This window comes from Muntiacus reevesi, chromosome 1, assembly GCF_963930625.1.
Source record: "Muntiacus reevesi chromosome 1, mMunRee1.1, whole genome shotgun sequence".
Lineage (NCBI taxonomy): Eukaryota > Metazoa > Chordata > Mammalia > Artiodactyla > Cervidae > Muntiacus > Muntiacus reevesi.
In genome coordinates this window covers 53,226,530-53,247,901 of record NC_089249.1, presented here as the reverse complement: position 1 = coordinate 53,247,901, position 21,372 = coordinate 53,226,530, and the positions used below count along the sequence as shown (strand labels likewise).

General features: G+C 48.3%; 1 protein-coding gene and 1 long non-coding RNA gene across 4 annotated transcripts; one reads left to right on the top strand and one right to left on the bottom strand.

The window, feature by feature from the left end:
• Positions 1–1,170: 1,170 nt before the first annotated feature.
• LOC136160280 (uncharacterized) lies at positions 1,171–6,506 on the bottom strand. Its single transcript, XR_010661595.1, has 3 exons — positions 5,749–6,506; positions 2,890–3,009; positions 1,171–2,272 (listed from the first exon to the last, which is right to left on the bottom strand). It is a non-coding gene; the product is annotated as an uncharacterized lncRNA (long non-coding RNA).
• Positions 6,507–6,628: 122 nt separating this feature from the next.
• ANKRD54 (ankyrin repeat domain 54) lies at positions 6,629–16,689 on the top strand. Of its 3 annotated transcripts, none has more exons than XM_065943688.1 (8): positions 6,629–7,081; positions 8,910–8,957; positions 13,232–13,330; positions 14,013–14,084; positions 14,564–14,611; positions 14,755–14,802; positions 14,957–15,064; positions 15,374–16,689. In XM_065943688.1, exons 1-8 carry the CDS (start codon positions 6,757–6,759, stop codon positions 15,379–15,381), a joined length of 756 nt encoding a protein of 251 aa, XP_065799760.1. In that variant the 5' UTR covers positions 6,629–6,756; the 3' UTR covers positions 15,382–16,689. The 3 variants fall into 3 exon arrangements, with proteins under 3 accessions (XP_065799760.1, XP_065799752.1, XP_065799768.1); XM_065943680.1 differs by having other exon boundaries at positions 14,678–14,802; XM_065943696.1 differs by having other exon boundaries at positions 6,943–7,081; positions 13,237–13,330; positions 14,678–14,802.
• The last annotated feature ends 4,683 nt before the right edge of the window (positions 16,690–21,372 follow it).

Sequence of the window (21,372 nt, the reverse complement as noted above, 5' to 3'; positions counted from 1 at the left end):
GCTGCCGGGAAACCGGAAGCTTTTCTGGGTCCACCGGCAAGTTGAGGTAGCCATGTTGGGAAGGGCGCAAGTAAACACCATTAGTCTTCCTTCTTCAAATAGAGGCTCTACAAGGAAGGCGATTCTACAGTACTTGCAAAATTTTATAAATAATAACGTTAAGTAGTTTAGGGTAATAAACAATGGGCAAGGTAAAAGAAACCAGAAGTAATCCCCCTCAAAGTATGGTTGACAGCTTCCTCGGCCGTCGTCTCGCGAGATGGGTCATTTGGCTATGGGGGGGCCTGAATGTGGATTTAGGTGCTAGAAGTTTGCCTAAGGCGAAAAAACGGTCTTCAAATGTTCCGCTCTCCAAAGTCTAAACTTATCGAGTGTAAAAATGGAAGAGTCCAATGCAGTGCGAAGGTATTGAGAAAAGCCCCCCCCCCCCCCCCCCCCCGGCCAACTTTGGACATTAATATTGAAGCAGGCAAAGATGAAGCCAGCTGTGGAGGGAGGAGGCAGTCCTAGGACCCACCCTCGCCTACCGCACTGCACGCTGTGAGGGGTGTTCACCAGCGGGCGTATGAATGAATTCGAGTCCTGATGAAACTCTAGAGTTAGGGACAGGGTTATAAAACAAACCAACACAAACTGGTGTGTGGGTGAAGGGCCTTAGTTTAGCCATTACAATAACAGTGCCTCGCCCCAATTCCTTGTCCCGCGTTCTTGCTTTGCGTCGTCGGTTACCAAAAGGTGATGCCAGCATGGAACTAAGCTTAAGCTTAAGGGCCCGTCGAGTCCCCGGGACCCTTCGTTGGCTTAAGGAGAGGACCGAGCACCGTGGTCACATAGTCATATGGTTTTGAAAATTTTTTAAGAGTAATGTTTTTATTGCAGTCGGTTAGAAGCTCTTTCTATTCCGATTTCTCCTCCCAATCACATTTCCTCTTGTGTCTAGTGGCGTTTGGGATTCTGCTAGAGGAAATCCTGTTGGGAACGTTTGAGCTTAGTATGATAGGTTTATGTGATACTCTTGTGTGAATAGTTACTGTTGACCCTGCGTGTGTAATGTACACCCACACGGCGGGTCCTCAATGAAGTAAGTATTTAAGGGTAGTCAGGGCAACTAGAAAGCTTCAAATTTCCCAAAATCTTACAGTTAGTATATGACAAAAATTTGATACAGGTTGCCCTCAACTTTGACAACTCTCAAAATGTTCATGACGTTACTAAAAAAGAATTGCAAAGTAAGAAGGAACTTTTCTAAATTACAAGAATAAATTTTTGGTTTGACATGCTGAGGGAAAAACTAAATTGTCGTTCCATTAAAATTGTGGGAAATGATACAAAATTGTTATATAAAGTGATCAAAGTCAATTAAACCTTTAAAAAGAAAAAATAGAGGTGTTTAAGAAAAATATGGCTTCATTTCTGGATTTCATGATGATTGTGTTGTTAGCTTTTTAAAATTACAAATTGTAAATTATAATTGCAAGATTTCTCCTACAATTTTCATTGTGTTCCTTCGTTCTAAATAAATAAATCTCTTTCCTCTCTTGTTTTTGGTTTGTTATTTTCTGTTCTTTATTCTTTGTGTAAGGTGAAGAATCTGCCTTGTAATGCAGGGGACATAGGTTCCATCCCTGATGGGAACTAAGATCCCATGTGCCACAATTTATGGAGCCCAGATGCCCCCTAAACTAGAATCCATGCACCCAAGTGAAGATCCCACATGCCACAATTAAGACCCAAGAAGACAATTTTTTTTAGAAAAGAAAGAAATCCAACTTTGACCTAAGAGTAACCGGGCCCCCATTGTAGACTATGAAATGTCTGATCACAGAGTGTTTGATTTTGCAAGGCTCCCTTGTTAATGGAAAACCAGTACTTCAAAGGGAAAGAAACGGGCGGCAGACCAAATCTCCTGGAATAATTTTACCTGAGAGAGTTACTGAGAGAATTTAGGAGCTGAAAAGCTAGCCTGTTTTCTTGATCTTCTTTCACTTGGGATTTGAGGCAGGAAATTGTGACGCAGGAAAGCCATTATTTATATTTAATAGTCATCCTGGGCTCTTCAGCTCTGTTCATGTCAAGCCCCACTTCCCAAGAATCTTGAGTTTGTTTGTAGTTGATGTATTATCTTGTTTGTTTCATTCTCCTGAAATGATCTCAGAAGCCTCTGCTCACTGCCCTTTGGGGCAGTAGTATGTAGGCCTTGAGAGACAAGTAGCTGAGTCTTCATAAATCAGAAGTAGAAGTATCTTTAGGGATCATCTGGTACAGGAGTCCACTAGATAGGAAAAAAACAAAAAGTAGCGCGCTGTTTCTGAATATATGCTAAATTGTAGCCTTCTTTGATGGAGACTATTGAAGACTATTGTTCTTGCCTGCAAATAAATATTTACCTACTTTTCTGAAAAGGGTGTGGCTCTCTTTCTACAATCTAAAATAGCAGTTCTCAAATTGTTAAAAATATAATTGCATGCTCATATATATATTTCTTTGTCATGCTACATATCTTGAGGTGATAAGTCACCTGAGTGTATACATTTATCAGAAATGACCAGCCTTGTGTTAAAACGTGGGAATTTTCTTGTATATACTTTAAACCTCAGTAAATTTCATTTAAAAATTAAAAGTAAAATTAACAACAAATGACTAATGAAAAATCTTTGGAACTTCCACAGTAGGTAAAAGATTAATACCACTAAGAGGTTAAAAACATAATACTCATACCAATAAAGAGTGAGCTTATTTATTTGTTAATGAAGGAAACAACAGTATGACAGACATGGCCTGAAAAGAATTTGAGAATAGTCAATGGGCAAAGAAAGTGTCGGACACAGCTGAGCACACATGCACTAGAACGGGCAAAGAAATGCTGAAATATGATTGCTAGGGACTTACTTGGTGGTCCAGTGGTTAACAATCTACCTTCCAATGCAGAGGACATGGGTTTAATCCCTGGTCAGGGAACTAAGATCCCACATGTGCAACTAGAGAAACTTGCATGCCACAATGAAGATCCTGTGCAGCCAAAAAATAGAAATATGATTGCTAAATTAGATCCAAATCTGTGTCTTGCACTCCAGAGTAACAAAACCATAACTCTGGTGTTATGTTCTTTACTGGATGTACAAAAGTCACTGTACCTTATCAGTTTCCTACAAGCTAACCTCTAACTTTACAGAGTTATAAAAAACATCACTGAGTCCTAGTCAATTGTTAGTCAAAGTTAAATTTCCCCAGAGAGTCAGATGTCCCTTATGTAAATTGATTAGAAATTCTCTAGAATGGCATTAAGAAGTCACACAATCACTGTACATCATGCTTTTACGTGCTAAATAATTTCCTCCACACTAATTTTCATTATTTCACATTTGATGGAGACAAGTGATATTTTAATTTCCTGTTAGCTCCATTAAAAAAAACATCACAGGTATGAGGACAAATGGCAACTGCCTTTAGGCCTCAAATGGAGGTAACAGGGAGTGGTGGCGACTGTGGCAAACCAGAATATCATGCCCCGCCTAAAGGGGAAAGTTGCTATACAGCTCCAGCCAACCATTGCCAGGTGGGAGAGTTGGTCACGCATTGCTATACTGTCTTATTTTTAAAAGAATCTGGAAATAAAAGTTTTGTGGGAAAGGTCTAAATTTTTTAATGTTGGCAACTAGTTCAAATTGCTCTAAAATACTGTGTAGGCCAACAGGATGAAGGAATGAATGAAGGGAAAGCCAAGCCAGCCTGAGCCAGTGTCATTATCTGACCTAGAACGATATTTCTGATGTGAAGACTGAAGCCCAAAGAAAGGAAACACTCGTCCCCAAATTATGAAGTGAGTCATGGCAGAGTAGGTCTTAGAACACAAGCCCCTGGATTCCCAAGCAGAAGCTTTTCCCACAAGGCAACATTAGACCTACGTACTTTGTCTCCCATTAAGTGCTTCATGTTCTATTTGCTAACTGACCAAACATAATGACTTGCATATGAATGCTTGCAGCCCCCTTAGATCAAGTTCATGCCAGTGTGATATGCCCACAATTGCATAGGATTTTCACTGGCATCATCGACTTGATGACACGAGTTTGAGCAGGCTCCAGGAGTTGGTGATGGACAGGGAAGTCTGGCGTGCTACAGTCCATGGGCTCACAAAGAGTCGGACACAACTGAGCAGCTGAACTGAACTGAACTGCATGGGCCCTAGCCTGCATCCTAAGCTTCTTTATAAGAACAACAACTATCATACTTTGAGCAATAACTGTACCACACTCTGTACTAGGTTCTTCTATCATTGGCTTTGATCACTGGTTTGGGAAGATCATTGAAACCGGAAATGGCAACCCACTCCAGTACTCTCGCCTGGAAAATTTCATGGGCAGAGGAGCCTGGTGGGCTACAGTACATGGGGTCCCAAAGAGTTGGACATGACTGAGTGACTGAGCATGCACACACATGATATAGGGACTACTCTTACTTCTATTTTGTGGCTAAGGAAATTGATGACGAGAAGGAAAGTCACTTACTTAGAGCCATAAAACTACATATTTTTGGTCCATCGTTGATGGTCTTAACCATTGGGACAAGTTCTCTTTACTCATGCATTCATTCATTCAACCAGTCAGTTAGTCAAATAGTTACAATATGCTTGCTCCAGTTGCTGAGCCAGGCATTATGAGGGAATACAATTTCATAGTCCCAAGTTCCATTCAAATCTCAGCTGGTTAGGCTAACTGGGTCCACATCCAACCCACATCCCATTCTTCCAATCCAAATAACAAGTGGTTCTTGCAACACACAAAGGGTTGGGCTTCGTACTTTAACAAAGCTGACTTAAAATTTAGAAGTAACAGCAACCTCTAGATGTTTAGGGATCCTGTTTAAATTAAAAGATTTCAGACCATGCAAACTTCTTAGGAGACCAAGATGGCTTGAAGACCAGACCCACTAGTAGGAGATGAAGAGAATTGTGCTTTAGACAACAAGTACACCTTGATTCTTCAAAGAGAGACTGGAGGGATGAAGATTATTTTGGAGGTTATTACATGGAAAAAGTTGAGGAATGAATAATAAAGTTATTTCAGGGTACACTTGGCAGGAATGAGGTATAAACACCCAGAAGTCGCTTATATTCTCTGGAGGCAGGTTTCCAATAGGAGAGAGCAGTGTGATGGAAAGAGGATTTTCTATGTTTAAATCCCAGTTCTCCAACTTTCTAGTCTCATACCCCTGGTTGATTCATATGACATTTCAAGACTACAGTTTCCTATTCTGCTAAGTCAGTATAATAATATCTACCTGCTAAGCCTCTTGTGAAGGAGAGCTAAATGGCATCATATATATTAAGCACTCGGTAAATGGTACCCATTCAATGTTTCTTTCTAGATACAAATGAAGTTGTCATATGCCCTTCTCCTGCATGGGGCAGAGGAGGAGAATAATAATAAACATTTTTCTCCATATGTTACAATGATAAACTTTATAGTGGTGTTCTGAGAACACTGCAAAATCTGAAAGTGCTTTTCAACTGTCTGAAAAAGATTACATTTTCACTGTGCTGAATAACAAGGAACAACTTTTGCCAGGACAGTCTTCCTCTCAAGACAGCTGGGCATCCGTGAACAAGTCCTTTATCTCTCTGGTTTCAGCCCCTCGTCTATGAAGTAGCGGTGGTCCTCTTTGCCCACTTTACAGAAGTGTATGCGGGATTCAGGGTTGTGAAAATTCTTACAAAGCAGGGTAACTGGGAGGGGTTGCTAAGCTCACCGTTAGCCGTTTGCGGAAGCCGTTTCCTTGCTTCCGGCTCTGACTTCTCCCATCCGACGTGAGCCTCTCAGAGCGTACCCAGTCTGATTCTGTGTCCAGGACTTAGCACAGAGAATTTGCTGGCTCAGTGACTGGCTCTCGGACTCAAATGTTGATCTCTCTCCTGTAATGATGTTGAGTTACAGTGTTAGTCGCTCAGTCGTGTCCGACTCTTCGTGACCCTATGGACTGGAACCCGCCAGACTCCTCTGTCCACGGCAAGAATATTGGAGTGGGTTGCCATTTCCTTCTCCGGGGGATCTTTCCGATCCAGGGATCGAACCCGGGTCTCCTACATAGCAGGCATATTCTTTAACGTCTGAGCCACAGGAAAGTCCTTGAATTACAGAATTCGTTTCTTTGTAAATTAGTGATCAACGCCAGGGTTACGGAGAGAACGAACGGAATCTACCGCCTTTAGAAGCTATTACTACACGGTTTGTGTTGCTATCCCCACATTTTAGCATATTCTTATTTCCTACTTAACACTGTATATTTGTAGGAAGTTCTTTTTTTCTTTTTACGTTCATTGATTTAAACATTTTCTTCCTTTCCTTTTCCTCTGGCTTCTTCACTTTCCTTTGTGATTGGCTGCAAATAATCTTAACGTGATTGGCTAGGGCATCTGCCCGTTATCTTTCCCTTCATCCGAAAAAAAAGTGTCCTAAACTCAGCTATTTTATTGGCTCCGGTAGAACAGTTCAAATTTATGATTGGTTCTTATACCCATCAGTCATGCTGCCGGAAACCAAGTCTATTGCGGCTGGAAGGGTTTTCATTGGTCCGGAACGGCCCCGCTCGCGCGCCCGCCCCTCCCCGAACCCGCCCCCCCACCCGGTTGCCGTGGTTGCAGGCCCGGCCTGCCAGCTCGTCCGCTGACAGCGAGCCTTTAGGGCGGAGGAAAGCGGGTCCGTTGGTCCGTCAGGCACGAGGCTCCTCCGGCGGCCAGGCCGGCGCGGAGCCGTTGCCATGGCAGCCGCCGCCGGGGGCGCGGACGACGAGTCGCGCTCGGGCCGCTCGAGCTCCGACGGCGAGTGCGCGGTGGCGCCCGAGCCGCTGACGGGTCCCGAGGGCCTCTTCTCCTTCGCCGACTTTGGGTCTGCGCTGGGCGGCGGCGCGGGCCTCCCGGGCCGGGCGTCCAGCGGGGCCCAGTCTCCGCTGCGGTACCTGCACGTCCTGTGGCAGCAGGACGCGGAACCCCGCGATGAGCTGCGTTGTAAGATCCCCGCGGGCAGGCTGAGGCGCGCCGCCAGGCCCCACCGTCGGCTTGGGCCCACTGGCAAGGAGGTGCACGGTGAGGAGCGCGGCGGGAGGCGGGGCTGGCTTTCGGCTGATCTCCCCAGCCCGCTCAGGATGGAGTCCTCCGACGTCTGCGCTACGGACCTGGAGTGACAGTGACCCCTGAGTCCCCTTCCAGTAGGAATAGTAGTCGTATGACTGCTAAGAGTCATGAGTGTTGAAAAAAAAAAAAAAAAAAAAAAAAAAAGTAGTCTTCCTGCTCAGAAACAGTCCCGGAGGCTTTTCACATTTGGTAGTTCCTGAGTAGAGACGGATTCCTAGCCCCAGGTGTAGATAATACGCGGATAGTGGAGAATAGTTTCGTATCAAAGCCAGGTCGTACCAGCTTCTTTAAATGCACAGACCTGGGTTGGACTTTTCTAGCTCATGGTGGCTTTAGGCAAACTGCAGACCCTTTCAGCTGGAGTTTTCTTATCTGTAGAATGGGAATGTTGACGAGGTAAAGTAGGGAATGTATAGTCAATATTTGGCCTTCAAGGTGTGCCAGACACTGTTGGTGATAATGTGGTCATTTTCTTTTCTTTTTAAGATTTTTAAATTTATTTTGGGCTCTGCTGGGCCATCTTTTCTGAGCGCAGGCTTTCTCTAGTTCTGGTGAGTGGGGGCTACTCCTTATTGCGGTGCGCAGGCTTCTCATGGTGGTGGCTTCTCATTGCAGAACATGGGCTCTAGGCACGCGGGCTTCAGTAACTGCAGCTTCTGGGCTCTAGAACTCAGGTTCAATAGTTGTGGCACATGAGCTTAGTTGCTCAGAGGCATGTGGGATCTTCTGGACCAGGGATCAAACCCGTGTCCCCTATATTGGCAGGCAAATTCTTAACCACTAGACCACCAGGGAAGCCCTGTGACGGTTTTTGATCCTCATAATAACTCATCAAGATCCAGATACTGTTCCCACTTTACTGAAGATGAAACTGAGCCTCGGAGAAATTGTCTTGCTCTAAGTCACATCAGTAGAAATTGTTTGTGCTGTTATTAGAACTCCTGCTCTGATACTTCTTCCATATTGTCTTTTACATTTTATGGATGCCATGGAAACCAACACCTTGAAAGATTTAAGAATGGGGACTTTTAGATCCTCTAGGACCTACCCATATCTTAGTGGTGTTATCAGGATTAATTGAGAATTTGAAAGTGCTGTATAAATGTAAGGAATCATTATATATCTGAATTGTAATTTTTGTTCATTTCTCTGATCATAAAAGTATTGCTTTCTATTAGCCTCTAATATAGAAGTAGTGTCATTGTGGAGAAAAAAGTTTCTGTGTGGGGATTATCAAATTTAAATATGCCATTTGGGAGTGGTCTGTTTTGAAGGAGAGTATAAGATTATATGTGTAACCAGCTCACAAAGAGCTTTGTGTAAATCATCTCATTTGACTTTTGCAACAGCTCAGGACTGTCAGGACAGAGCTCAACCTTGTTTGTACTTGATAGATCTGAAGCCCAGGGGCTTAACTAACTTGTTCAAGGTCACCAAGTGGCAGAGCCAAGAACTGGCTGCAAAGGCCTTGGAGGATTTGCTACAAAATGTGGCTTTTGCACGAGCAGTGTCACATTTCAGGTTTCTCCTGGTTGTATTCTGGGACCTCTCTTTCCCTTTAGATGCTTTTTTTTTTTCCCTTTTGGCAGTGCTGTGCGACACGCAGAATCGTAGTTCCCCGATCAGTGGTCAAACTCATGCCCCCAGTGGTGGAAGTGCATGGGTCCTTAACCACTGGACTGCCAGGAAGTTTCCAGGAAGCCATCACTTTCTGCTTCATCATGGCCATTGTTGGGTTTTTTGTCTGTTTTTTTAACTGGCACTCTTATTCTCTTCACAGCTCTGAAAAGGCTGAGGGACTCAGCCAATGCCAACGATGTGGAAACAGGTGAGTGTGCAGAGTGAGTCCGGCTCCATGGTCTGGTCAGGGAAGGAAAAGGCCACATAGCCAGTACGTGGGAAGACGGTGCTGAATTCTGCCAGCTTACCCCTGGGACCACTGTATCTATTGTATAACTGCTGTCACCTTACAGATGACAAGTCTGGTTCAGATGCTTACTCTTCCCATGCTTCCCTGCCACCCTGTCCTTCCTGATGTCAGAGTGTTCATTACCCTGTGAGCCACCTCACAGAGGGAACTTTTGTATCCCTGGCACCCAGCCACAGAGTAGGAGTATTTGGGAACTTCTGGCTGAAAGGAGTGAATCGTCAACTTGAACCACCAAGAGAGCCACCATCTGCGTAGAGCCCTTCAACTGCTCCCTGAGGCTTGGTGGTAGTGGGGTTCGTGGTTCTCAAACTTAAGTTGACAGAACATCTGAAAGGCAGGGGTGGGGCTCCTAGCAGGACACCGCTCTGTTTTTTATTGTTGTTGTTGCTCTTCATCCTTTTCTAGCTGACAGGGCAGTAGCAGCATCAAAGGTACAAGACAAGTTATAGAAAAAAAAAAAGATTTAATTTTATCCACTGACTTAATTCATTCTGTGAATCAGGGAAAAGTGGTATATTGGTTCTCTGTAACTGCTGTAACAAATTACCACAGATATAGTTGTGTAGAACAGCACCAGTTTGTCATCATACAGCTACGAAGGTCGGATGTCCAGCTTAGGTCTCATCAGGCTGAAATCAAGAGTGTCAGCGGGACTGTATTTCTTGCCAGAGGCTCCAGGAAGAATCTATTTCCCTGCCTTTCCCAGCTCCTGAGGCTGCCCACGTTCCTCGGCTCATAGTTCTCTCCCTTCATCTTCAGAGTCAGCAATAGTAGACTGAGTCTGCACACTGGTTCTACCAATGGGAAAGGTTCTCTGATGTTTAAGACTCATGTGTTAGATTGGGCCTGCAAAATCCAGGATAATCTAGCTAGAGGTTGCTAACCTTAATCCTGTCTGCAAGGTCCGTTTTTGCCAAGTAAAGTGGCCTATCCATAAATTCTGGCTATTTGTCAGTGGCACCTTTGGGTGTTGTGATTCCGCCTACCTCAAGTGGCCATCATTCTATTTTGAGAGTGGGATGCTGTGGTCAGATAAAATGTAAGTGTGGACAAAGGGTCATGGAATAGGAGAGCAGGCATGGAGAGGAGGTTGCTCCCCTTAGGGAGCTGGGCCTTGAGTGGACCCAGCTGGCAGAGCATAGTGAGCAGGCCTAGAAACTGGAGGGCTTTTCAGCACTCTCCAATTTCATCTCTTCCATGAGCTTTAATATTGTGGAATATTTGGGTAGTGACCTATATGGCTTTTCAAGGAAAAATGATATATTCTCTTTTTAATACCTCTAGTGTGTGACCAGAGAATATTTTAATTATACTTCCCTTCCACAGAAAGTCTAGTTTATCTTTTTTAATAGGTTTACTTTCTCTCTAAATCCAAGTATAGTTGATGTATAATATTATGTAAGTTACAAGTGTACATTATAGTGATTCACAATTTTTACTTCACAATTATATACTTCGTTTATAGTCGTTACAAAATATTAGCTGTATTCCCCCTGTTGTATAATATATCCTTGTAGCTTGTTTTATACCTAATAGTTTGCCCCTAATAGTTACTCCCCCACCCCTATATTGCGCCCCCTTTTCCCAGTGGTAACCACTGGTTTGTTCTCTATGCCTGTGAGTTTATGTCTAGCTTATCTTTCTTTTTCACAACAGTAAAAGATGTTTATCAGCTTTCACAATCATTAGCTAGTGTCTAGCTTATCTTGAATCAGGTGTCCACATGCTGGTTTCATTATTTTGGTGGAAATGCTGTAATTTTCCATTCAGCATCTGTGACACACCCATCTTCAAATCTAATTGGCTCATGGCTCTTAGATTTACCAGGCTCTTGCAGGACTCTGGTAGAGAAACTGGCTATAGTTTAGCCTTTTCACTCCATTTTACTGTATGGTTAGCATTTTGTTTTCTTGCTCCACGTTTGTTGGGTCTTTTGGTGTAGGTTGGCAATTATAGTGGATGTAAAATTTCCACCCTGCTATCGTTAAATTATAAGTACCTTTCTGTGAATTCATAATCATTTAAAAGATTTTTTTTTTTTGGCTGCACCAGGTCTTGGTTGCAGCATGGGGGATCTTTAGCTGCAGGATCTTTTAGTTGTGGCATGTTAACTCTTGGTTGCAGCATGTGAGATCTAGTTCCCTGACCAGGGAGTGAACCTGGGTACCCTATGTTGGGAGCTCAGAGTCTTAGCCACTGAACTGCCAGGGAAGGCCCATTGAAAAGATTTTAAATGTGAAAATAATATATGCATTTAAAATGTTTTAAAAATTAGAAAAATATGCAAGAAAAACATTTTTAATGTTGGGAAAGGAACTAATCTTTGTTAATACTTTGGTGACTATCCTTCCTGTCCTTTCTCCTGTGCAGAGGAATTTTCTTGATGAGCTTGCAGACTGTGCTGTATACACAATTTTACAGCCTGCTTAGTGCTTTATGTATCATAAACATTTCCCATAGTCTTCATAACCATTTTTTTTCAAAACAGAAGTGTCATTTTTCTTATTTGTAGAATGAATACATAGCTGTGCAATTTTTGTAAAGCTTGTAAAGAGCAGAAATTACCTTGTAATTCTGTTCCCCAGCTATAACCACAGTTTGTAATGGATGCACACGATGCCTTCAAAGGGACAAAGCAAGAGTTATTTAGTTAGTCACATATTTGCACACTGGTTTTTCACTATTAAGATAATTTCCTAGGAATGGGGTTTCTACATCAAAGGATACATGTATCTTGATGGCTTCTGATAGGTGTCGCTAAAGTGCTTTCCATAAAGACTTAGCTGTACAGATCACAAAAATAGAACCATTTACTTTATCTCAGGGATGCTGGCTCTCTTTTGGTGACTGCACTGATGAACACCGAGGTGACCTGAAGCTCTTCCTTCTTCTCCACTCTTATAAACCTTTCCCATTCATTCATTCCCAAACCATTCATTCATTTATGCAGTCAGTTGGCCACATTTGTGGAACAGGACAAGTCATATCTCGGTCCAGGATATTAAGAAACAAAACAAAAACCTACAGTATTGCTGGAGAAGAAGAGTATAAAGTGACACCATTTCTAAAAAGAAAAAACCCAGAGAAAGGGAAGTCATGTGTTTAGTTGGAGAGGTATAAGTTCTTGAGCAGGAGAAACCTGGGTTGCTATCCCAGCCCTCCTGTTGGCTTGGGCTGGAGTCTGTCTCCTAGTCTGTAGCATGGACTTGGCACCATACCGAGTGTTGGAGGGTGTTGGCAGCCAGGCACCTGATGCCTGGCTGGTGCTTGGTGTACAGGCAGTTACTCTGAAAGAGCTCAGCCTGTTAATGTGAGAGTAGCAGGATTAACAGGGCACGACAGAGATGTGGGGGCCAGAGGGACTCATTCACCTTTAGGAGACGGGAGAGATTTATGGAGCAGGAGATTATCTGGGCTTTGACTGGGGGATTGCTAGGGCATTTCACTGCTTGCTCTAAAATGATGTTTGGCAGCAATTTCTGCATTTCAGTTTGGACATGGGCACGCAGTACATAATGCCTCACATTTTATAGTGGCTCCAGACTTTTCAGAAAAGGACTTTCATATCCATTATTCTCATTATGGCAGCTCTAGAGGTTGGCTGGGCAGAAATTACTCCCATTTGCTGGTAAATGGGGGCCCAAATCTCAGCCTTCCTGCTCCCAGCCCAGCTCTTCCCACTGCCACACGCTGTTAGCAATGAACTCCTTTCCTTTTTGCTCAGCTCAGTCTGGGACTTGGTCTGCATGGCAGAGCCCAGCCTCTGTCCTGGGCTGCCTCCTGGGAGCTAAGTGAGCATCAGCCCACAGTTGTGTCCCAGCTGGATGGATGTGTAGCCAGACTCAGGTAGAGGGGCAGGACCAAAATCAATACTGGGGATTTCCACGACTCCAGAATTCCTGACCCTGAGGGCGGAGATCCTTCTGTGATGTTCTGTCCCAAGACACGTACTTGGGCACCCAGCACCCATGGTGCTCAGTTGTGCCCTCAGGAGAACAAGTCCCTCGTCACAGCAGTCCTTGAGGGGGCCACATCCCGGAGGGACTAGCTCTCCCACACGTTATGGATGCCTTGCTGGAAAGGGCCCTCAGCACCCTTGCCCACCCCCGGGGCCGCAGCTTGGCTGACGCCGCCACTCTGCCTGCTTGCTCCCTCTGTCTTGGCGGTGCCAGTGCAGCAGCTCCTGGAGGATGGCGCGGACCCCTGTGCAGCTGATGACAAGGGCCGCACTGCCCTGCACTTTGCCTCCTGCAATGGCAACGACCAGATTGGTGAGTCCAGGGGAGGAGGGGGACGGGGGCTGGGCGAGTATTCTCCCTTCAGAGGCGCTGGGGGACAGCACACGGGGGTGGGGGCCTGCTAGAGGTGAGGAAGGCCAGACCCTCCCACGCCTCTGGCCTGTGGAACTGGCGCTGCCAGACTAAGGCGGGGCCCACTGGGGAAAGAATGAGATCGACCCCAAGGTCGGACCGAACCTTCCAGACATTCAGGCAACATTTACCCAGTGCTAAGGGCAGCAGTGGGACAGCCCACCCCCAAACCCAATTTTTTTTTTCCCAGAAGTCTTTTTAGGATGTGGTATAACTTGCAAACAGTGAAGTCTCTGTGTCCTTACACCGCTGTGTCCACCTCCTGGATCAAAATATAGAATCTTTTCAGCGCACGGCATCCTGTCTCATGCCCCTTAAGAGCCTTCACTAGCAGTCACAGCTGTTGGGAGAACTTTCTTTAACCCTAAAACTTCAGTCCCTTAATACCTCCAGAGGCTCAGGGACCCTCCCAGAAGCCTTAGTTCATGGTGCTCAGCGTCCTGCGCACAAGCCCCACGAGTGAGCAAGGGAGTGAAACCGCGCAGGGCAGTGTAGTGGCTTTCAGTGTTCCGTGGAGGGGTTGGGGCTAGGATGCTGCCAGTAGAAGCCCCCAGTGGCTCCTCTGGGGCTTTCCTGTTTCCAGTGCAGCTGCTTCTGGACCACGGAGCCGACCCCAACCAGCGAGATGGGCTGGGGAACACGCCACTGCACCTGGGTAAGTGCCTGGCGAGCTGCCAAGATAGGCTCCTTTGATGGAGAGCCTGGGGTCCTGTAGACCCCCAGCAGGCTCTCCTGTCTCCTGGGGAGAGCCTGAGTCCCCGGGGCCGCACTCCCCTTGGGCTGTGTCCATGGCTGTCCCCGTCCACTATTGGTTGGCTGTGCCCCAAGCAGAGCTGATTTCACAACCTGAACTGGCTCAGCTGCAGCTCTGCCAGGGGACGTTCCCGCCCCTGCGGCCAACTCTCACCATGGCTTGTGGTGAGGCGGGTCCCGCCTCCCACCCTCAGTTTCCCCAGCTGTGTAGGGAGGGAGTTGGGTTTGATCGCTGAGTCCCCCCAGTTGCTGCCTCGGTGATGCGTCTTAGGGAGTGATCTGGCACCTGAGCCCTCAGAGACAGTCCTGCTCCCTCCCGCGGGCACCCAGGACCAAGCCTCTCGTGGTCCTGAACTCTCAGTCCCTGTTCTCCTTCCTCAGCGGCCTGCACCAACCACGTCCCCGTCATCACCACGCTGCTGCGAGGAGGTGAGTGCTCCCCTCTCCCTACCCCCCCCCCCCCTCAGCAGGCTCACCACTGCCTGTTTCCCCCAGGGGCCCGGGTGGATGCCCTGGACCGAGCGGGCCGCACGCCTCTGCACCTGGCTAAGTCCAAGCTCAACATCCTGCAGGAAGGCCATTCCCAGTGCCTGGAGGCCGTGCGGTTGGAGGTGAAGCAGGTGAGCAGCCCGCTCGGCTGAGCCTGCAGCACTGAGCGGTGACTTCATAGTTCATGTGGACCCCAGCGGACACCGGGTCCAGTGCGCCCCTGGGCAGCAGCCTCGGGCTGCTCTGTGCCTGCCGGCACACCCTCAGCCTGCCCTCTGGTTTCAGATCATCCAGATGCTGAGGGAGTACCTGGAGCGCCTCGGGCGGCACGAGCAGCGGGAGCGGCTGGACGACCTCTGCACCCGCCTCCAGATGACGAGCACCCGCGAGCAGGTGAGCGCAGCTGCGGTCCAGGAGCTGAGGAGCCTCAGGGCCAGCCGGTCCCTGCTCTGAGGCTGGAGAGAGAGGCGTGGCTGCTGGTTGCCGTCCTCTGTGGGCCTCAGAGCCTCTGTCTACCTCTCTGGAAGCGGCCTGGGTCCTTCTCTCTGGGGCAGCGAGGATTCACCCTTGGACAGCTGTCCCATAGTCCGGGGTGAAGCCCTCACAGCCTCTGGGAGGAGAGACAGTACCTGCCTCCACGCCTGTGGTGCTGTGGGGGGAGACCCGGGCACCCCCTCACAGAGCCTTGGTTTCCTCCCGCAGGTGGATGAAGTGACCGACCTGCTGGCCAGCTTCACCTCCCTCAGCTTGCAGATGCAGAACATGGAGAAGAGGTAGCGAGAGAGGCTCCCTGCCGTCCCGCTCTGCTGCCCGCCCCGCCCCGCCCGCTGCCCTCTCGTCACAAAGAAAAGGCCTGGTGCCTGGGACCCGGTCTGCTGAGGCCTCATCCCAGCTGCTGGAGGCAGAGGCCTTCTCTCACTGACCTCAGTGCTGCTCCCAGCCGCGGTCTCTGTTGTGTCCGTGGGCCGACACCACAGCCCCCAGCTTCTTCCTGTGGCTCCCGCAGCACCACAGCCACGCCTCAGCCCTGGCTGACTTGACACGTGCTCTCCTCACAGGCCTCGCTTGTCCCACAGCCTCCCTGTGCCCTCGGCAGGCCCCAGACCCTCCTCTGAGTCCCCTCCCGGCCGTGGGCTTGTTGCAGCCAGCCGGGTGGGCTTAGGGCAGGCACCCTCTGGCCTGGGGGCTTCTTGGCTGACCCTGCACCTCTCACCAGCACTTAAGTCAGGCTCATCACCGGACTTGCAAGGAGACATGGCAGCTAGTTTCTTTGGTTTGGAAGGGGTCAGGGGGTTGGTGAAGCCTAGACCTTAGAAATACAAGGTTAGGGAGGACCTAGCTGAACCCAAAGCAGAAAATCCTCGGCCCTTTTTTCCCCAGTCACTGAAACACCAGGAGCGTGTAGCCTTTCTGCAGCCTAGTTGTAGTAGGCGAGGAGTGGCCCTCAAGATGGCCACGTTCTAATCCCAGGAACCAGTGAACATCACCTTATATGACGAAAGGGACTTTGCAGATGTCATTAAGCTAAGGTTAAGACAGGGCGATTATCCTGGATTATCCAGGCAAGCCTGTTGTAATCACATGAATCCTTATTAGAAGGAAGCACCAGCTCAGAGAGCAAGTAGAGGACATAGTAACTGCGAGGCGGGGGTCACAAGGCAAGGAATACAGGCGGCCTCCAGTAGCTGGAAAAGACAAGGAGGGCTTCCCTGGTGGGCCAGTGGTTAAGAATCAGCCTGCCAATGCAAGGGACACAGGTTTGATCCCTGGTCTGGGAAAATCCCACATGCCTCCAGGCAACTAAGCCTGCGTGCCGAAACCACTGAAGCCCGAGCACAGCAATGAATACCCAGTGCAGCCAAAAAATAAATTAAAAAATAAGGCAAGGAAATGGATTCTTCCTTCATAACTTCCAGAAGGAACCAACCTGCTGACACCTTGATTTTAGCTCAGAGAGACAGGTTTCAAATTCTGACTGCCAGCACTGTAAGAGAATAAATTTGTGTTGTTTTAAGCTACTACATTTGTGGTAATTTGTTGCAGTAGTGAAGGGAAACTAATATGCTAGTAAAGGCTCAAAAACTCACAACCCAGCAACTTCTACCCTGGCAGAAGTCGACATTCCCCTTGGGGCTCAGAGATGCAAAAGGCAGCGCCCCCTCCTGGCGGGGATCTGCCACAGCGGGGAAGCCTGAAGGGAAGGCCTGCCAGACCCAGCTGTCTCCCAGAAAACATTTAACTAGGGAGTTAAGATAGACTTTTCCCAAATTGTCAGTGCCGGTTCTGCTCTGGCTCTGCCCCACTTTCCCTCTTGCCAGACTTGAGTCCTGGCTGCTTTTCAGGAAGTGGGGAGTTTGTCTCCCAAATCCCAGCTTGATCAGATCTGAATGGAACTTATGGGACCTAGCTGTTCCCCAGACTCCAAAGAAGAAAGGAACAACAGACTGGTTCCAAATAGGAAAAGGAGTACGTCAAGGCTGTATATTGTCACCCTGCTTATTTAACTTAAATGCAGAGTACATCATGAGAAACAGTTGGCTGGAAGAAGCACAGCTGGAATCAAGATTGCCGGGAGAAATATCAATAACCTCAGATATGCAGATGACACCACACTTACGGCAGAAAGTGAAGAGGAACTAAATAAAAAGCCTCTTGATGAAAGTGAAAGAGGAGAGTGAAAAAGTTGGCTTAAAGCTCAACATTCAGAAAACTAAGATCATGGCATCTGGTCCCACCACTTCATGACAAATAGATGGGGAAACAGTGGAAACAGTGTCAAACTTTATTTTGGGGGGCTCCAAAATCACTGCAGATGGTGACTGCAGCCATGAAATTAAAAGGCACTTACTCCTTGAAAGGAAAGTTATTACCAACCTAGATAGTATATTAAAAAGCAAAGACATTACCTTGCCAACAAAGGTCCGTCTAGTCAAGGCTGTGGTTTTTCCAGTGGTCATGTATGGATGTGAGAGTTGGACTGTGAAGAAAGCTGAGTGCTGAAGATTGATGCTTTTGAACTGTGGTGTTGGAGAAGACTCTTGAGAATCCCTTGGACTGCGAGGAGATCCAACCAGTTCATCCTAAAGGGGATCAGTCCTGGGTATTCATTGGAAGGACTGATGCTGAAGCTGAAACTCCAATACTTTGGCCACCTCATGCAAAGAGTTGACTCACTGGAAAAGACCCGGATGCTGGGAGGGATTGGGGGCAGAAGGAGAAGGGGACGATAGAGGATGAGATGGTTGGATGGTATCACCGACTCGATGGACATGAGTTTGAGTAAACTCCAGGAGTTGGTGATGGACAGGGAGGCCTGGCATGCTGCGATTCAAAAGTCTCAAAGAGCTGGACACGACTGAGCGACTGAACTGAACTGAAAGAAGAAAGGACCTCGGGGGAGGCAGGGGGTGAGATTCAGGCGGGGGGCTGCCTCCTGGGCACTGGGAGTAGGAAGCTGCAAGCCCCATCGGGTTGCCAGAGCTGGGGAAGGTACCCTCCCTGAGGCTGGGGAGAGAGGAAGGTAGATAATGCAGTGGCAATCCCGCATGCCCCAGCCAAATGAATAAGTAAATATGTTTAAAAAGAAGAGAAAACACGCAAGTGCGCCCTGAGAGGGCTGAGCGGGGCAGGGCAAGATGGAGAACCTGACGGAGGTTGCCCACACAGGAGTCAGCTCTCTTACTAGCTGCTCGGGGAATTAACCAAGTTTGTGGGGGAAGCAGTGGGGAGAGCGGTGGTGGCAGGAAGAAAAAAAATCCACGTCTGTTGATTTCACCTTCTGGGTAGGGTCCTTTTCTCTACACCTCCCATTTCATTCATATTGGAAATGCCTCTCAGCACTCGCTTTACACTCACCGATGTTCCAGGTGGGAACATAACAGGGAAAGAAAACACAAAATCCCTGCCATGCAAATGGTGGTAATGCTTGGAGAAGGATATTCACGAGATAGCTGGCCTTCCTGCTGTTTGCCAGAGTGACCCAACCGTGCAGCTGGGCTGGAACCTGGACTCACCCCCCAAAGCTCATGCTTCCACCACGCCTGAAGTCAGAGTCTTCTCAGAAGCAGTTTCCTAAAACTGAGGGCCACAACATTTGTTGACCTCCTGCTATGTGCCAGCAGGCCCATACAAGCCCTTTGATTTAGTGTTTGCAGTCAAAGGGTAGCCAGCAGCCTTGCTCACTATTTTATAGATGCACAAGATTGAGGCTCAGAGAGGAACTTGCTTGAGGTCAGATAGCAGCACATGACCCAGCCCAGTCCAGGAATTCCCAAAGTGCCGATCTCCCCAATGTTCATAAGACACAGTAGACACCCATGGACCTTACTGAGTAAATATCTCTCCCTGTGTGGGGAGGGGTGGGCCCTTCCTCACTGAGCACATGGCGCAGTGTGCCTGGTATACAAGGCCTGCACCTGGCCACCGAAGGAAGAGAGGACAGGGCGGAGTTATGGGACTGAGCTGGGTCTGGAATGGTCTTTGCCGATCTTTGGTGGCTGCCCAAACTATTATAGGCCTTCTGAGGTGGTCAGAGAGCTGGGAGCAGCGTGAGCCAGGCCTGGCAGATGGACGGACACAAGTTGGCTGTGGGACCAGGAGATAGCATGGAAAATGTGGGGCCCAGGAGCATGAGGGGCTGGTCAGAGAGGGAGGTGAGGCCAGGCTGCAGAGGTCCTGAGGTCAGAAGATTTGCTCTGGCGACAGAAAGCAGGTGAGGCAAGCTGTCACCTCTACCCTTGAGGTCATAAGCGCCCTTACCTAGAGCAATCACCATGAGCTCCGGGGAAAAGACCCCTCCCCTCAGATCCCCAAACTGCTTCAGATGCCGAGCCCAAGCCAGGGTCAGGAGGACAGGACACTGGACTGATACATACCTGGATAATCCAACAAAGTCCCCAGACCCCCCAGCTATAGGGAATGAGAGCCCAAAGCCCCTGAAGCCGACTCTCCAGCAAACACTGAGGCCCGTACCTGCAGGGAGATATGATCATTTTACTTGACAGTTGAGGAAACGAACTCAAGGCAGCAAAGGAGTCTTGTCCAAAGCCCCAGACCAGGGCCCAGAGTGGTCCCTTGTCTCTGTGACTGGCCCATGCCAGCCTAGTGACGTACTCCCACTTTGGAAGCTGGGGAGGATGGCACGTTTGTTAAATGCCCTTGGCCATCAGCATGTGCAGAGGAGGCAGAGGCAGGTGAATTGAGCCTCCTCAGTTGGATTGTAATTGTTCTTGGGGCTTTGTTTTCTTTTCTTTTTTTTTTGGCCACATCATGCAGCTTGTGGGATCTTAGTTCCCCAACCAGGGACTGAACCTCAGCCCCTGCAGTAGAAACTTGGAATCCTAACCTCTAGACCACCAGGGAAGTCTCAGATTGTGAGGGTTTTTAGGGTTTTGATGGAGGCAAGGATCTGCCCAGGAGAGCCCTAGAAACCTCTCACATAGGTGGCGGCAGCCAGGAAGCAACCTGCGCAGTGTGCCTGCATCGCAGCCTAGCTTAGGCGGCTCAGTTCCATAGTCCTAAGAGGTCAGTTGCAAAGTGCAGGAGCCAGGATTCAAACCAGGTGATGTGGCTCATAGTCCGTGCCTTGACCCCTACACTGCGCCGCCTCTCTGAGTTGACCTGACAGGCCGACCATGCCCAGCCCAGCACCCTCCCCAGAACCACAGCCATCCAGAGCACCCCCAGGAACTCCCAACTGGCACCCCTTTGCCCCTTAACCCCTCCTCACAACCCTTCCCCCTGCTTCAGGCTCAACCCTACGCAAAGCCCAAGCTGCTAAAGCAAGGTGGCATCAAGCAGATGCCTCAATAAATCAGTCTTGTCCTCTTAAGTCAGAAACAATTCCACCCCCACAGCCGGTCCTTCTGGCTTCGTGCCATCTTGGATCCAGCCGGCAACTTGCAAATGAACCCTGCATCCAGGCTAAGGACTAATGTTCATTCATAGGGAAACTCGGGGTGGTTAATTGGTATTTATGTCCCCAGGTACACACCTTGAAGTTGATAGATGGTGCTGTTCCTGTCAGCCGGAGGCAGGGAGAGAGACTGGTTAAGATGGTTGTGCCAAGGTCCTCACCTTGCCCACCCTGCCCAGGGCTGAGTTTCACCTTGGCTACATTTGCTACACGGGGCGGGCTGGTGGTGGGGGTCACCATTGCACATTCAAATTCCTCCCTCCCCTTAAAAAAAAACAGCTCCTACCTGCCTCTCCTCTTCCCCAAAGACCATGAAACTGAAATCAGACCAACTTGAATTAGACCCCAGCTCTGTCTGGGACTATCTCTGCGATCTTGGGCAAGTGACTTAATCTCTCTGAGCCTCAGTTTCTCCAAATTCAAACTTGAAAGCAGATGACACACATCTTCGAGGGCCAAGTACAAGGTCTGAAATACAACAGGTGCCTAGTTCACCACTGCCCCACAGACACCCTCACCATGTCCCCCAGGCCCCTCGTCTCAATGGGTTCCCACCAAGCTCAACATCCCCCCACTGCCGCCCCCAGTAGCCTAAGCCAGAAGGCTGGGTGTTATCTGGGACATTGCTCTCCCCCACCCGATAACATTTAATCACTATTTAGCTCCAGCAATTGTACCTCGTATGTGGTTGTCCCATCTGTCCACATCTCTCTACCCACTGCCACGTCTTGGATGCCTTCATTTCTCTGGGTTCTCACACTAGCCTCTTAACTAGTCTGCCCAGCCT

Bases quoted from the DNA above. Each gene is read 5' to 3' on its own strand.
- ANKRD54 (XM_065943680.1), top strand. From the start codon at position 6,757: ATGGCAGCCGCCGCCGGGGGCGCGGACGACGAGTCGCGCTCGGGCCGC. The intron at 8,958-13,231 runs GTGAGTGTGCAG...TGGCGGTGCCAG, and splicing joins TGCCAACGATGTGGAAACAG to TGCAGCAGCTCCTGGAGGAT. The intron at 15,065-15,373 runs GTGAGCGCAGCT...TTCCTCCCGCAG, and splicing joins TGACGAGCACCCGCGAGCAG to GTGGATGAAGTGACCGACCT.